This window comes from Melitaea cinxia, chromosome 25 (genome assembly GCF_905220565.1).
Source record: "Melitaea cinxia chromosome 25, ilMelCinx1.1, whole genome shotgun sequence".
Classification (NCBI taxonomy): Eukaryota; Metazoa; Arthropoda; class Insecta; order Lepidoptera; family Nymphalidae; genus Melitaea; species Melitaea cinxia.
In genome coordinates, this window is record NC_059418.1 from 6,610,002 (window position 1) to 6,625,296 (window position 15,295).

The 15,295-nt window shown below is 33.7% G+C and overlaps 1 protein-coding gene across 1 annotated transcript; it reads right to left on the reverse strand.

Moving 5' to 3' along the window:
* Positions 1–121: 121 nt before the first annotated feature.
* On the reverse strand, positions 122–13,670 carry LOC123666272 (zinc finger and BTB domain-containing protein 41-like). Its single transcript, XM_045600438.1, has 13 exons — positions 13,444–13,670; positions 11,717–11,839; positions 10,949–11,146; positions 10,594–10,773; positions 9,051–9,179; positions 8,153–8,241; positions 6,996–7,118; positions 5,971–6,084; positions 5,121–5,265; positions 4,544–4,602; positions 2,252–2,462; positions 1,191–1,313; positions 122–219 (listed from the first exon to the last, which is right to left on the reverse strand). The coding sequence occupies exons 1-13, from the start codon at positions 13,534–13,536 to the stop codon at positions 214–216; spliced, it is 1,593 nt and encodes a 530-aa protein (XP_045456394.1). The 5' UTR covers positions 13,537–13,670; the 3' UTR covers positions 122–213.
* Positions 13,671–15,295: the final 1,625 nt, after the last annotated feature.

Below are 15,295 nucleotides of genomic sequence, written 5' to 3' on the forward strand. Positions count from 1 at the left end.
TAAAAAAAAACCCTGATTTTAAAGTGTCCCATTTGTGGGGCAGAATGTGTACACAATTATCATTTTCTATTTCTACATTCGAATTCAAATCTAAAGTCGAAAATTAAAAAAAAAAAAACACTCAGTTACAATAATTTATTCAAAAATATCACAATTAATTGAGATTTCAGGAGTATTTTCTTGAGATTTTGTTACTTGAGCAATGATGAAGACTCATTTCTGAAAAAGAAATCAATTTTTTTTTAAGTAATATTTTTTTTTGCATTCGTTATCACGAAGAGTAATTCTTATGATTAAATTAAAATATAAGTCTTGAAAATGAAAACAACAGAACGAGAATATTGGACATATTTGAACATATTATGTTAATATATAATATGTTATACCATACTCATTTTATTACATTGGTTGCCAACACAATGTATCTACAATACATATTTTTGTTACAAGCGTTACATATTTTTGTTTTTTTTTTTTTTTTGATAAAAAATACTCATCCATTTTACACGTTATGGGGGAGTCCATTAATTACGTGAGCTATTTTTCGATTAGTTTACAACCCCCCTTAGGTAAGCTTTAGTGAGATTTGCCTGGACCTCCCCTCCCCTTACGTGAGATTGACGCTGAATATGATAAAGATTGACGAAAAATAATAAATTGTTCTTGTATACTATAGTTAATTTATTTAAATTTAATAAAATTCAAAGCAAAAGCTAAATGATTTCAATAGCCATGAGAATTATTTTAGCGCGCAAAATAAACACTCGAAATACATATTTTTTTAATATTTGTAATATTTTATATTTTTTTGTGATTTTCGATTATCCCCTCATCGGTTTAAGTGAGATTTGCTGAGATTTCATTGGACCCCTCCCTCCCATTTCTGAGCTTACGTAATTATTGGATCCCCTGAGGAGTGGCAGGATTTCGTAAAAGTGTGGCATTGTATGACAAGGGGTCGGGAGGGGTCTAAAATATTGTGAAATCACATTCCAAAATATCACATTTAAAAAACTAGATAAAATTAAAGATAAAATTGTTTTGTTGGCGAGGTGACATTAATTAAAACGAAAATAAAAACCATGTCGAAACCGATGTCTATAATTAAAAAATATGTCACAATGAAAAAAAAATATGTTAAATTCGTGTTGGTAACAGTATTGATGGCCCCTTATTCATAACATAAGTACCTTGTGTTTAGCAGTACAATGGGCTCGTAAGGCAGAAGCTTGTGTAAAGGCGGCGCCACACGCGCATGTGTGTGGACGCTCGCCCGTGTGTGTACGCATGTGTACACGGAGGACATATTTACGCTGGTAATAAAAAAAATGTATTTCAATAAAATTGACATGAGACCACACGACAAGCACCAGCTTTCAAATTAATTTCGTCAAAATCAGTACACCCAGAAAAAGTTCGGAACGTGAATATCATTATCATCATTTCAGCCTATCACAGTCTACTGCTGGATATAGGCCTCCATAAGTTCGCACCAAAAATGGCATGAACTCGTATGGTGCTCATAGTCACCACGCTGGGCAGGCGGGTTGGTGACTGCAGGGCTGGCTTTGTCACACCGAAGACGCTGATGTCCGTCTTCGGCCTGTGTTTTTCATGTGAATATATTTGTGAATAAAGTTACTTTATCATGGTGTTTATTGTGACTGTTTCTATAGTTTTTTAGTTTGTGTCTATACAAGATTATTGTTTGCTCGCAAACCAAAAAAAAAACCGACTTCAACTACATCGACAAGTAATACAATGAAGGGACACGAAAAAATAGTCACGTAAATACGCGTTACTCAAAAAGTAGTCATCACATCTCAATCAAATTAAAATGAGACCACATGACAACTACTTATTAGCTTCCGATTAAAGTAAGAATCGTCAAAATCGGTAAGCCCAGTGAAAAGTTATGCGGTATAATATAACGTAGGTCGACGAAAAATAGTCAAGTAAATACGCATTATTAGATATAACTCGAAAAGTACTTGTCGGATTGCAATTAAATTGAAATGGGACCACATGACACGCAACAACTTTTAATTATAAAATAATTCATTGTAATCGGTCCACCCAGTCAAAAGTTCTGAGGTAACACACATAAAAAAATACATTCGAATTGACAACCTCCTTTTTTGAAGTCGATTAAAATATTTTTTATTAAATTAATATTGGGTATAATTACAAGACCAATGGATCTGAGAAATGTTATAGCGTCTTACTAAAAAAAAAAAGTTGATATACTCACCGAAAACACCCTATCGCACAGCGGACACGGCAAAGTGTGTCTAACTTGACCGTGAGCACGCCTCGCGTGACCACGTAACGCGTCGAGACTTGTGTACACGCGTGAACATTGCGTACAATTTGCTGTTTTAGCGTCCCCGTGTACGGTTGTACGATGAGTCGCGAGGGTAGACTGTGATATGAAACGTTGTTCGCAGTGGGGGCATTGGTATCTGAGACAAATTTATTATTATTTTGTTTATTTGGAACGTTTTGTGTCTTACGAGTTTTATTCATAGCAATAGGTAGGGCACAGCAGGAATTTCCTGCTCAAAATATGGAGCAGCCCGACTGGGGTAGTACCTCGAGCTTACAGAAGATCACAGCTAAATAATACTGTTTTCAAGCAGTATTGTGTTCCTGTTGGTGAGTAAGGTGACCAGAGCTCCTGGGGGGATTGGGGATTGGGTCGGCAACGCGCTTGCGATGCTTCTGGTGTTGCAGGCGTCTATAAGCTACGGTAATCGCTTACCATCAGGTGAGCCTTACGCTTGTTTGCAGACGTAGTGATATAAAAAAAAAGCAGAAGAGTTTGTTTGTTTGTTTGTTTGAACGCGCTAATCTCAAAAACTACTGGTCGGATTTGAAAAATTCTTTTTGTGTTAGATAGCCCATTTATCGAGGAAGGTTATAGGCTATATATCATAACGCTAAGACCAAAAGAAGCGGAGCACCAATGAAGAATGTTTCAAAATCGGGGCTTCTTTTTTCCTTTTGAGAGCTTCCGCTGCGTGCGCTGTGAAAACAGTTAAAGTTTCGCAAAAATCATGTAAGACAGAATTGATCCTCTTTAAAAGTTCTAAAAAATAGTCCGGGACAGCATATATCTATCTTTTAAGGTTGGCTCACTATAACCTTTTTTATGCTAACCAAGTTTGTTCTAAAATAATGCATTATTTGCAAAGATGTTTTTATAAACACGATATTAATCCTTATCTAAATAAATACGTTATTCATCACAAGTATTTAATTTAAAACAAAATAGCCTTTTACATAATTCGATTTCAACGAGTATCTCAGGAGATATCGCAGTTTTAACATCGCAGCAAAATAATGATCAAGTATTGCGCGCGCCTCTGTTCCACGCGGACGAAGTCGCGCGCAGAAGCTAGTACTTAATAAAATGGACAAAGTCGAATTTTCAACCAGTATAGATTTAAATATGGTTTGTTTTATCGATTTTTGAGTGACTGCTCTCTCTTAAGAATGTACTCAGACGATTAACTCTACCGTAACTAAATTTTTAACTCATGCTAACGAAAATTTTATAATTTTTATAAATAAAAAGCAAAATACATCCTTTTCGATTCAGCCTGAATCACCCCACTGCTGGGCTTAGGCCTCTTTATCCATGTCGAAGGTTCGGAGCTTAATCCACCACGCTGGTCCAATGCGGGTTGGCGGAAAATATTTTTTTTTTTTTTTTTTTTTTATGTCACTAGGTCGGCAAACAAGCGTACGGCTCACCTGATGGTAAGCGATTACCGTAGCTTATAGACACCTGCAACACCAGAAGCATCGCAAGCGCGTTACCGACCCAATCCCCAATCCCCCCAGGAGCTCTGGTCACCTTACTCACCAACAGGAACACAATACTGCTTGAAAACAGTATTATTTTGCTGTGATCTTCTGTAAGGTCGAGGTACTACCCCAGTCGGGCTGCTCCATATTTTGAGCAGGAAATTCCTGCTGTGCCCTACCTCAGTTAAAATATATATATCGTTAAACATTTAATCTATTGTGGAAGAAAATACTATCACGAGACATTGTAAAGTCTAATTGCAAGATCTTAATTTACAATGTTAATAGAATAAAATTAGCTTTCCCCCGAGGTTTCGCCCGCGTTGTTATGTAGATTACAGCCTTCTTAGGGAAATGAATTATCCAAAAAAAAAAAAATGATTCAATACTTTTTGAGCGTATTGCACTTAAACAAACAGACAAACAAACTTTTCAGCTTTATTAACATAATCTATATATTAATACGTGAAACAAAAACTTTGTACCCTTTTTTAAGAAAATTGCGCGGAAGGAGGAGTATGAAATTTCGCACACTTATAGTTCATATAGAGCAGGAGTGCAGAATGCTAATAAATATATATATATATGTTTAATTATGCATAAAAAAATATATTAATGCAATAAAAAACATTACACACACTACTATGTAGTTGAAACACACACAAACAAACACACACACACACACACACACTTTGTTTAATGTTCAAACTTATATAAAGTAAATATTACTTACTTGTACGAAGACGAGTCGCGATGTCGTTTAGCGCGTTGCAAATGTTGCTTCAAATTCTCCTAACAATAAATATCAATTATAAGTTATTAGCTTTATCAACGAAACACGAAACAAACAGTAAAGATAAATTTTAATATTCGAAAACGATCCGTTTTGCTAAAGTTAAGATTAGAGTTTGCTAGTTACGCGCGAACTCATGTGTGTTGCCCATAGTCACCACGCTGTGGCTACGGTACTAAAGAATATAGCAACCCCCTCCCTTCCCGTGGGTGTCGTAAGAGGCGACTAAGGGATAACACAGTTCCACTACCACCTTGGAACTTAAAAAGTCGACCGGTGGCGAGATAACCATCCAACTACTGGCTTTAAAATACACAGGCCGAAGACGGGCAGCAGCGTCTTCGGTGCGACAAAGCCAGTACTGCGGTCACCAACCCGCCTGCCCAGCGTGGTGACTATGGGCAAAACACAAGAGTTCACGTTATTTTCGGCGTAAACTTGTGGAGGCCTACGTCCAGCAGTAGACTGTATAGGCTGTAATGATGATGATGATGATGATAATAATTTCAATACTCACCATCGATTTGAACATAATGTCACACTCAACACAATAATAATCTTTCCTCTCGTGTACAGATATCATATGTTTGGTCAGCTGCGTCGCGTACACAAACGTACTCGTGCATAGATCGCATTGGTGTAACTTTTTATCGTCATGACGCCTGGTGTAACGAAAAAAATATTGAAATTTATATAACAACATGGTTTTCAAATACTTTTTTTGGACTTGGACTCCTTAAGAATCGATTTTCATATAAGGTATGAAAAAAATATGAGAAGTAAAATTTACTGTACGAATGACTTCGTTAAGCCATCTTAGATAGATGGCGTTATTTGATTCGTTTATTTACCATTTGATACGGTATTAATCTTTTTCGTAGACTAGTAAGCCTTTTTTGTGCCTATTTAGACAGTCGATCTGCAGGAGTAAACCCCAGTCATACGTCGGAGCTGACACACACACTTCCTATTTTTACTATTAATTTACTATTTTTTTTTCGAAAATATAGCAATAATTTGAACTAAAAATTTTCAAATCAATGTGAATATTATCAAATGCAAACAAAACACAAAAAAAAACTATAACACATAGTGCCCCATATTTCAATAATCACAATCAGCCCCAAAAAGTGAAAAACATTAATATTACTTTTGTGGAACTTAAAATAAAAAAGCATGTTTTTTTTCCTATAATATCATATTCCTATCATGTAAACAAAACTTTTAATAGAATTACACAGTAATTGAAATTTTGTCATTTCCTTACACCAAAAATGTTAAGTAAATTTTTGAGCGGGATATTTCCTGCTATGGAGTACCTGTTAAAAATACTGAGTTACGTGTGTATAAAAATATACATAACTTACATAGCGTGCACTCTTAAGGATTCCTTGCTTTTATAGAACTTTCCACACAGATTACATTTCAGGGGTTCACATGTTGAATGCAACCTTACATGTCTCTGCATCGCTGTGCGCTTACTGGAATAAATGAAATTATATTTATACTGATGTTATAAAGATACAATAAAAAGCATATAATGTACAGATACAAGCGAGAGACATCAAGTCAAACCATATACACTAAATACCATTTACAAGACACTAGCGACCCGCCCCGGCTTCGCACGGTTGCAAAAACTATCGATGTTCTTCTATTATATTATGCATAAATTATACATATAAACCTTCCTCTGAAATCAGTATATTTACAAAAGAAAACCGCATCAAAATCTGTTGCGTAGTTTTAAAGATCTGCATACAGACAGCGGGAAGAAATTTTGTTTCATACTATGTAATGACAATAAAACATCAGTATAATAGAGGCATATAGAAGATAGAAATCAGTTTAAGTAAGGAGGTTATAGGCTTTATAACGTCATACTAAAATATAAATATTTTTTACATCACTAGGTCGGCAATCAAGTGTACGGCTCACCTGATTGTAAGCGATAACCGTAGCTTATATAGTCTGAAACAGCAGGAGCATCGTAAGCGCGTTGCCGACCCTATCCCCAATTCCCCCCAGGAGCTTTAGTCACCTTACTCACCAACAGGAACATAACACTGCTTGAAAGCAGTATTATTTAGCTGTGATTTTCTGTAAGGTCGAAGTACTACCCGAGTCGGGCTGCTCCATATTTTGAGCGAGAAATTTCCTGCTATGGCCTACCGTACCTACGTTAGTCGCACTTAGCCTAAGATTTTGTTTAAGTGAAATAATCTGAGTATCGAGGATGGTCTGACATAAAAATACTTTTTGAGTTTAAGGGTTGGATGAATACCAAAAGCCTTCTATGAATGAATACACAAATTTTCTTAAAAGTCAATTTAACATTATATTTTTAAGTTATACCAAATATCCTAGTGTAGTTAAAATAATAATAACTAACTTCGTAGTATGCGGGCATTTCGGGCATCTGTAAAGGGCAGCCGAAGCCGTGTGTTCGAGCGAGTAATGCTCCAATATATGCTGCCTCGATAGCCTTATTAAACCACATAATTTGCATTTATACCTGGAAACAAGAATGTATTTTGTTTATTTATTTATATAATAATTATAAAAAGAAAAGTTTCAATATTTATTTCGCTCCAAAGATTATTGACGACGTGATTTCTCGTAACAGACCCAAGAAACTGTCTGGGTACATATTTTACAGGTTTTTTATCTATTTATTATTGATTTTTCCTCCTTAATTTGTGCACACTTCTAACCGCTGCTACTGTATCGTGTCCAGTACCCAAAGGTTATCTGGAATAAATCGCTATTTAGCGATAAGATCGCCTTTGTACATCTTGTATTGTATCTTTCTTTATATGTGTCTGTATTTTGGTGTACATTAAGAATAAATAAATAAATAAATACGGATCAAGAGGTTGACTTTCTTACCCGCGTTTTTCCGGGTTGCCTCTGAGGCCACATTATTTCGCCCTAATGGGCCAGACTCCATGACCTTTAAGGTGTCTGGTTTGGCTCTTAAGATTATCGAGTGATAAAATAGTGATGGAAAAAAATTCTCACTAGATGGCGTTATTTTACGAGAGACCCACGTCTTAACTTATAATAAAATACATGGCATTGATCACATTGTGTAATCGAAGTTTGCAATGTGATGATAAATGAGAATGTTCCTTGAAACGTAAAGCACAAAGTTTTCTCATGGATACAATTTTATTCATCAAGATGCGGAGTGTTTTTTTTTATATATTAAGTTATGTCTACAGGTTTATAATGCCCGTTCTTTTGTTATTCTAATTTTTAGTTTTGTTAGTTATTATTTACTTGGTACACTACTGCAGCTTACATTAAGAGAACTAGTTATTCTTAGTATCCCTAATGCAGACGTGAGTCCACCGACCAAAATTATGCCAACTTAATTGATATATATGGAAAAAGTGTTTTGTTTATGTTCGAATTATTGATTAGGTGTGAGTGTGATGAGATTAAATGATATATTTACTAATCTGCCCCATTTAGATGGATATAAAAAAAAAATTGCCCCATTTGGATGAATTAACAAAAAAAAAAAAAAAAAATTAATTTTTTTACCTTGTGGAATGTGATTTCATATGACCCCTTAACGATACTTTACTGGGGCAGTACTGTTCACATATTTCACATTGAAATGGACCATTGCTCTGAAATATCAAAATTATTATAATTAAATTATACAATTAGTAAAGTGAAAACTTATTTTAATATTTCAAGATGACCTCTTCTTATTATTAGGATTTGTCTAAGTACATAAAATTAGTTCGCAAATAAGGGGCAGGAGAATCATTGCTTATCGTGACGTTGTCCAGAAAAAAAAAAATTGTATGGTATTTTTAATCGCGAAATCTTATATGGAGGAAGGACCTTTTGTGAGAGAAGAAGAGAATGAAGAGCTTTTGTGGCGTAATATATGTTAGGAGATCTGACTGAAAGAATCTGACACGCACGGCGTGGGGTATAGAGGGGGTTGGATGAGGGCGTCCAAAACGTTAAAGTTTAAAATTCCGCGTAACTAATTTTATAGATCGACCAAAAGTAGTGAAGTCTGCGTTTCCGCAATTTGAGATATAGTTTAAAAATAAATATAATTGGTTACAATGTTAATTGGAAGCATCTGATAAATTTTATTTAAAAAGTATACAGTTAACTCCGGATTTCTTATTCAACTAGGATGGCATACAGGCTTACCTGATGGTTAGCTGTCACCGTAATTTATAGACGCCTGCAACACCCGCAGCCTCGCAATCGCGTTGCCGACCCTACCCCCAACTCTGTCCAGTAGCTCTTTTTTTTTACGCAGAGGACGTGGGGTAGAGACGGGTTATGTGGGATTCTTATCCACTAAAACCTCTGCGATGGCCGTCTTCAACACGAAGTTGGAGGAGCTACGGGATCCAGTAGCTCTTAACCTAACCTAACCTTACTTACAATTATGCTGTAATCTTAAACTTACCGGTGAGTGTTTCTCCATATGTGTTTGTAGGACATCTTCAAAGTTGAACCCTCGAACGCACTTCTCACATTTATACGGCAATACTTTATATTTTTCAGTGTTCGAGTATTGTTTCATGTCTTCCAATATCTAAATTAAGTAAAATAAATATTAAAAAATATTTACAGCGTGGCTTAAGCCATAAAACAATTAATGGCCTCCACTCTTTACTGCCCCAGGGGTAAATAGACCCTAAAAATTCGACCCTGTGCTTAATAATGAATAAGTGAAATGCTTAAATTTAATTAATACCCTTTTTATAATATTTTGGAACGAAGGTTCTTATAGGGCGTTGCGAGGTGTACCTTAGCCGGCAAAATTGTCCGTGACGTTAAAAAAGCTTAAGATTTTTATGTATAGTCATGTATATGTATGATGGCTATACAGCGTCTAAGGTACAGTCTAGTGATGACTGTTATTATTATTACCACAGGTTGCTATTATTATTATATCATTCGATAGTAATTATATATTTTCATAAATCATCTATACATACAATAAAATGGTGGGAAAGTCAAAACTGTACATTGAATATTTTTTTAAAAGAATACTTGCGGTGTGATCTACAATCGATACCGAAGCCAAAAATATAGTTTTTAGAATTTTTGTCTGTATGTATGTCCGGGAAAAACTCAAAAAGTACTGCACGGATTTACTTCAAATTTGGCACGAATATTATTAAGAAGTTAGGTCAATATATAGGCTACAAATTATCACGCTATCACTTACGGAGAACGAGCAGTGAACCTTTATTTCCTCAACACATTCTGTAATAACGTGTAATCTAACGACGCATATTTGAATGTTGTTGTTATTATGTTAATAACCATGCTATATGCTAGCTTCACATTATAAAATCATCACGCAATATAACTAGGCCGATAAACATAATTGAATAAATATAAGTAGACAAGACAATTTTAAAGCAGCGCCATCTATGAGATTTTTCTGTAAATATGAAATGTAAAAAAGAAACGGGTAAATAAATCTTATTTTAAAAGGTATAATTACAGGTATTTTTGATGATGTAGAGCGTTCACGCAGACGACGTCGCGGGCAGCAGCTAGTCTATACTAATATTTTAAAGTTGAAAAGTTTGTTTAAACGTGCAGATCTCAGAAACTACTGGATCCAATTGAAAAATTATTTTTCTTTTAGATAGCCCATTTCACTAGGAAGGCTATGGGCTATTTTTTTCCTCAAATTAACTCATGTCATGCCGCAGGGTACAGATAGATTAAAAAAAAAAATGCGTGCGTACAGAGTACACATGTCAGAAGTGAAACTTTTTTGACAAACTAATAAAAAAAAAAACATCACGTCACCCATCCAAGTAGTGACCGCGCTCGACGTTGTTTAACTTCAGTGATCGGACGAGAATCGGTGTATTCATCGTTGTATGGACGTTTAAAAATCCGTGACCCGTGACGCGTGACGTGTTTGATCCGTAAAAATTTTACCCCTGATGCGCCTAAAGAAGTTTCACTTCAATAAGTATAATCACCTGTTCTTTAGTCAATTTAATAACTATGTATTCATTTGTTTCCGTGACCATTCGTGACGTGAATCCTTCTTTTAATTCTTTCTTCTTATATTTAGTTTTACTTCCATCTAATGATGCATCTATTTGTGCGTTATCTTCAAAGCCTTCCTTTTTTATATCTATTTTTATATTTGTTTTATCCTAGAACACATTGAAAATAGTCAAACATATATGGGCCAACCGTGCCTCGGAGAGCACATTAAGCTGTGCGGTCCCAATTGGTCCTCATGCATCTAAAGAAGTTTGACTTCGAAAAATATGAGATGATGAGTTTAAGAACTTTTTTTTGAGGAGTTAAGTAATAAAAAAAACTTACCAAATCCTCATTATAATACTCATTAGAATCAACGTCACCGGTATTCAAGAACATCAGAGGAATGTCATCTTCGTCATCTGACAAATGACTTTTGAGGCCATCCTCAATTTTAACATCTTCATTTAATGGACCTACATAATTATATACTGTCTTTGAAATACTTAAAGTTGTTCCTACTTCAGGCAAAACTTCTGTGCCCTGAAAACATAAAAATTATTATTACGATTCAGCCTGTAACATCCCGCTGTTATGCATAGGCCTCTTTCTCCCTGAAGGAGAAGGATCTAAGCTTGATCCACCACTGCTGCTACACCGGTCTACCGGTTTGGTGGATATGTTCCCTTTTATTATTAAATTAATTTAAGTTTCTACCCACACACGCGCGCGCACACACACACAAACACACACACACACACACACACACACACACACACACACACACATCACAGTTCCACAACCACCTTGGAACTTAAAAAGCCGACCGATGGCGGTATAACCATCCAAATGCTGGCATTGAAATACACAGTCCGAAGACGGACAGCAGCGTCTTCGGTGCGACAATTAAGCCAGCCCCGCGGTCACCAACACGCCTGCCCAATGTGGTGACTATGGGCAAAACACATGAGTTCACGCCGTTTCCGTCGTGAACTTGGGAAGGCCTATGTCCAGCATTGGACTAAAATAGACTGAAGTGATATGCAACATTGTTAAAACACAAAACTAACTAATTAGCAAATAGACGAATTTTTTTATAGATAACGTACTTACTTTACATAAAGCCTCTTTGATAAGCAAGTCTGAGATTTGACACCGCTCAATAAACTTGACGATTCTTTTCAGAAAACTTTTACAATACATACAGATGTACATAATGACTAATGGGTCTTCTACCTGAAAAGATTTTATTAGATTAATATTGCTTTGGCTGCTTTAGATCTGGAGCAGACCGACTGGGGTAGTACCTTGAACTTACAGAAGATTACAGCTAAAACCGCTTTCAATCACTGTTGTGTTCCTGTAGTGGAGTAAGGTGACCAGAGCTCTGGATGTCTATAAACTACAGTAATCGCTTACTATCAGGTGTGCCGTACACTTTTTTCCGACCTAGTTGTAAAAAAATATATTTATAAATCAGTATATATTACACCCAGACTCGGGTAGACAATTACAGCCACAATACTAGCTAGTCGTAATATATCTGATACATATGCTTTATTGATTTTTTTTATTCATATTCTTTGAAAATTTAAAATAAAGTATTCAATATTATATCACATTTCTATTAATAAGATACCTTGTACCTTTTAGAACTTGTGTAAAACTTAAGTAGGTCAAAAAGAGATATCTTATCCAAAGAATAAGGTTACAATAGTATATAGATAAACCTAACAATGTTTATAATTAAGTTTATTTACCTTAATATATATACTAATACATTAGTTTTTTTTTATTTGTGATTAAAAGTATAATATTTACACTGTTTACTTAATGAATTAAAACAGAATAAGAGTTTGTTGCTCCTATTATTTATATTATCTATACTATCAATACTTCTATACTGACATTATCAAACATTAATATTTGGCACAATAACATACGCATTTTGCCAAATAATCTTTAAAAAAATATTAGAATACTGACTTAAAAAAATCAATTTAATCTTTGTTAATTAAAGAGACTTAAATTTACAATATTTTTAATTATAATTAAAGGAATTAATAGGCGATATTAAATAAATTTGAAAGAATTGAAACATTTACGCTTAATTTAATTTAAACAAAATGATAACAAATTTATTTTATTTATTTATTTATTTAAAGAAGAAAAAAAGATACAATTTATGTGATAAATAGTGCAGCAAAAACAATGAACAGTTTAACAGTGCACTGTGTTTCTAAAGTAATAATACTAAAGTACATACGATATTATATACTAACATAAAAATATGATATAAAGCTATACAAATATAGATTATACATGTGAATATAATTGGAAAGAAAAAAAAAATAACATTAAATGGTTAAAAAATAGTAATAATCATAATAAAAATAATAAATGCAGTCATGTCAATCTCTCTCTTTAAGTTGGTCTAAAAAGAATTTTTTAACTATGTTTTTGTAGTTATTTTTTTTTAAATTTGATGGCAGATTATTTATTAAGAAAGGAATAATATATTCAAGCGTAAGTTTTCCATAAAAATTACTATGCCTAGGTATTTTTAATGTGTGATTTGTAATATTTCTTGTTAGTTTATAGTGACTCATTTTTATTTGAATGTTTGAATTAAAATATTGTTCTATTAATAATGTATATTTTATTTTAGTATGTATTGGCATTACTTTGCAGTAGTTAAATAATTTCAATGAGTTGTTTTTGTATTTATTTCTTATGTTTATGGGTACGATTGTTTTACACACACAAATACACTTGAATAAGCTATTGTGATTTCATTTAATATATTTTAGTTCAAATATTTGTCTAATTAAACTTATTACCTTTGTTATAAACAACCTATAGGATTTTATATCTTCTGCAGACATCGCTTGTACGAAGTCTCCAGTTCTTAAGCACGCTTGACATATTTCCATGTTTTATACATCAATATACTTATTCACTATAAAGAAATTATTTTATTCGCGTTTTAATATACATTTCAGTCAATAAATTAAAAATAATTGCACATTTTGCGATCACTAAAATCGTATGATTTGATTACAAAGAGGTATGTCAATGTCAGATTTTCTCTGCTTATAAACAAACATTGCATTGTCATGTGAAAAAAATACATATTTTTATCATAAAAAAATTTTGGTATATAAAATCATACCAATGCTTTGTAGCGAATGTAGCTTTAAATGTTAAATTAAATACTTTAGTTAAACATACAATTGATACTGTATAAAAAAATAATAGTCTTCTAATTGAATGACTAACAACCTTACTAGCTAATTGACGTTATTTAGAAACTCGTAAAACTCGTTAATTTTACAACACAGAAACTTATAAATGTGTATAATAAAAAATTAAAGATTTAGTAAAAATATTAAGGATCTTATGCTATTTATTTTGTCATTACGATCATTGTCTATGATAATGTTTGACTAGATTTTGGAGTAGTTAACTATAATAGAATTAAGATTATTTCATTTATTAATGTGCTGTGTGGTTACGGCATCAAGGAATGTAGCCCCCCCTCTCGTGGGTGTCCTAAGAGACGACTAAGGGATAACACAGTGTTACAGTTACACTACCACCTTGGAACTCGTAATTTATAACAAGTTCTTAGTAATTCCAAACAATATGGCAGACATTCTTTTCATATTTTTTTTTTACATTGTTACGTTGACTTATTGAACATCAAATATTTCCGTAGAAAGCTATATAAATAATTGTGTTTGCTAGCAAACAAAAAAAAAACCGATTGCAATAACATTGACAAGTAAAACAACGTAAGTAGACGAAAAAAAATTAACAAACGACCTTGTCGTCACTGCGGTTTTCGAAGGATCCTCTCAATTTCTATGGGATGCCATTATCAGATGCTGATTTCCTTATCATGGTACCACACTTGGGATATCTCCTTTCCAACAAAAAAAGAATTATCAAAATCGGTTCATAAACGACGAAATTATCCGCGAACATACATAATATCGATGGCTCCTAAGTATACTGAGTCAACTCTACTTTTAATAACTTTATTTTTTTGTTACATAGGTAGATAGGAAATGAAGTAAATGTTATTAATATCTTAAAAAATTAAATTATCAAAAGTTGTTAGTTGACTCAGTATACTTAGGAGCCATCGATATATATATTATATATGGTCGAATTGAAAAACCTCCTCCTTTTTTTAAGTTAGAAGAAATGTAAAATGACAATACAAGTAAAAGCTTGATCGACAATAATAGGTTGATAACTTTTAAAATAATGGTATTCTAGTGCTCCCGCACACTTACAATTAAGTTGGCCGACTACCGAACAACTAAATTGCGTACGTGTGCGGACGTTTACAACTTAATTGATCAACTTTATTTTGTTGGTTGGTTAGCCGCAGAGTATTCAATTTAATCAGTGACAGTGTTGCTAGCGCGGTGCGTGTGCGTGAAAATGCGGAAAAAAACGCTCTAATTGCTCTAATAATTAAAAGAAGATGAAAACAAAAAAGAAAATTTTGGGTGCACATATATTAAGTAATAGATTAGAATACGGGAAGCATTGTACATTGCATTCTAAACTCAGATGTTATCCAGATAAATTTTTTTCATACTACTCGAATATCTAATTGGGCCAGCAATAATCAAACAGGACACACCTTTCCGACTCGTTATAGCCGTTGAAGAAATATTT

Coding starts and splice junctions, on each gene's coding strand:
- LOC123666272 (XM_045600438.1), bottom strand. CDS start 13,536: ATGGAAATATGTCAAGCGTGCTTAAGAACTGGAGACTTCGTACAAGCG. Junction 11,840..13,443: donor ATAGGTTGTTTATAACAAAG/GTAATAAGTTTA, acceptor AAATCTTTTCAG/GTAGAAGACCCATTAGTCAT. Junction 1,314..2,251: donor TGTGCGATAGGGTGTTTTCG/GTGAGTATATCA, acceptor TTTTATTACCAG/CGTAAATATGTCCTCCGTGT.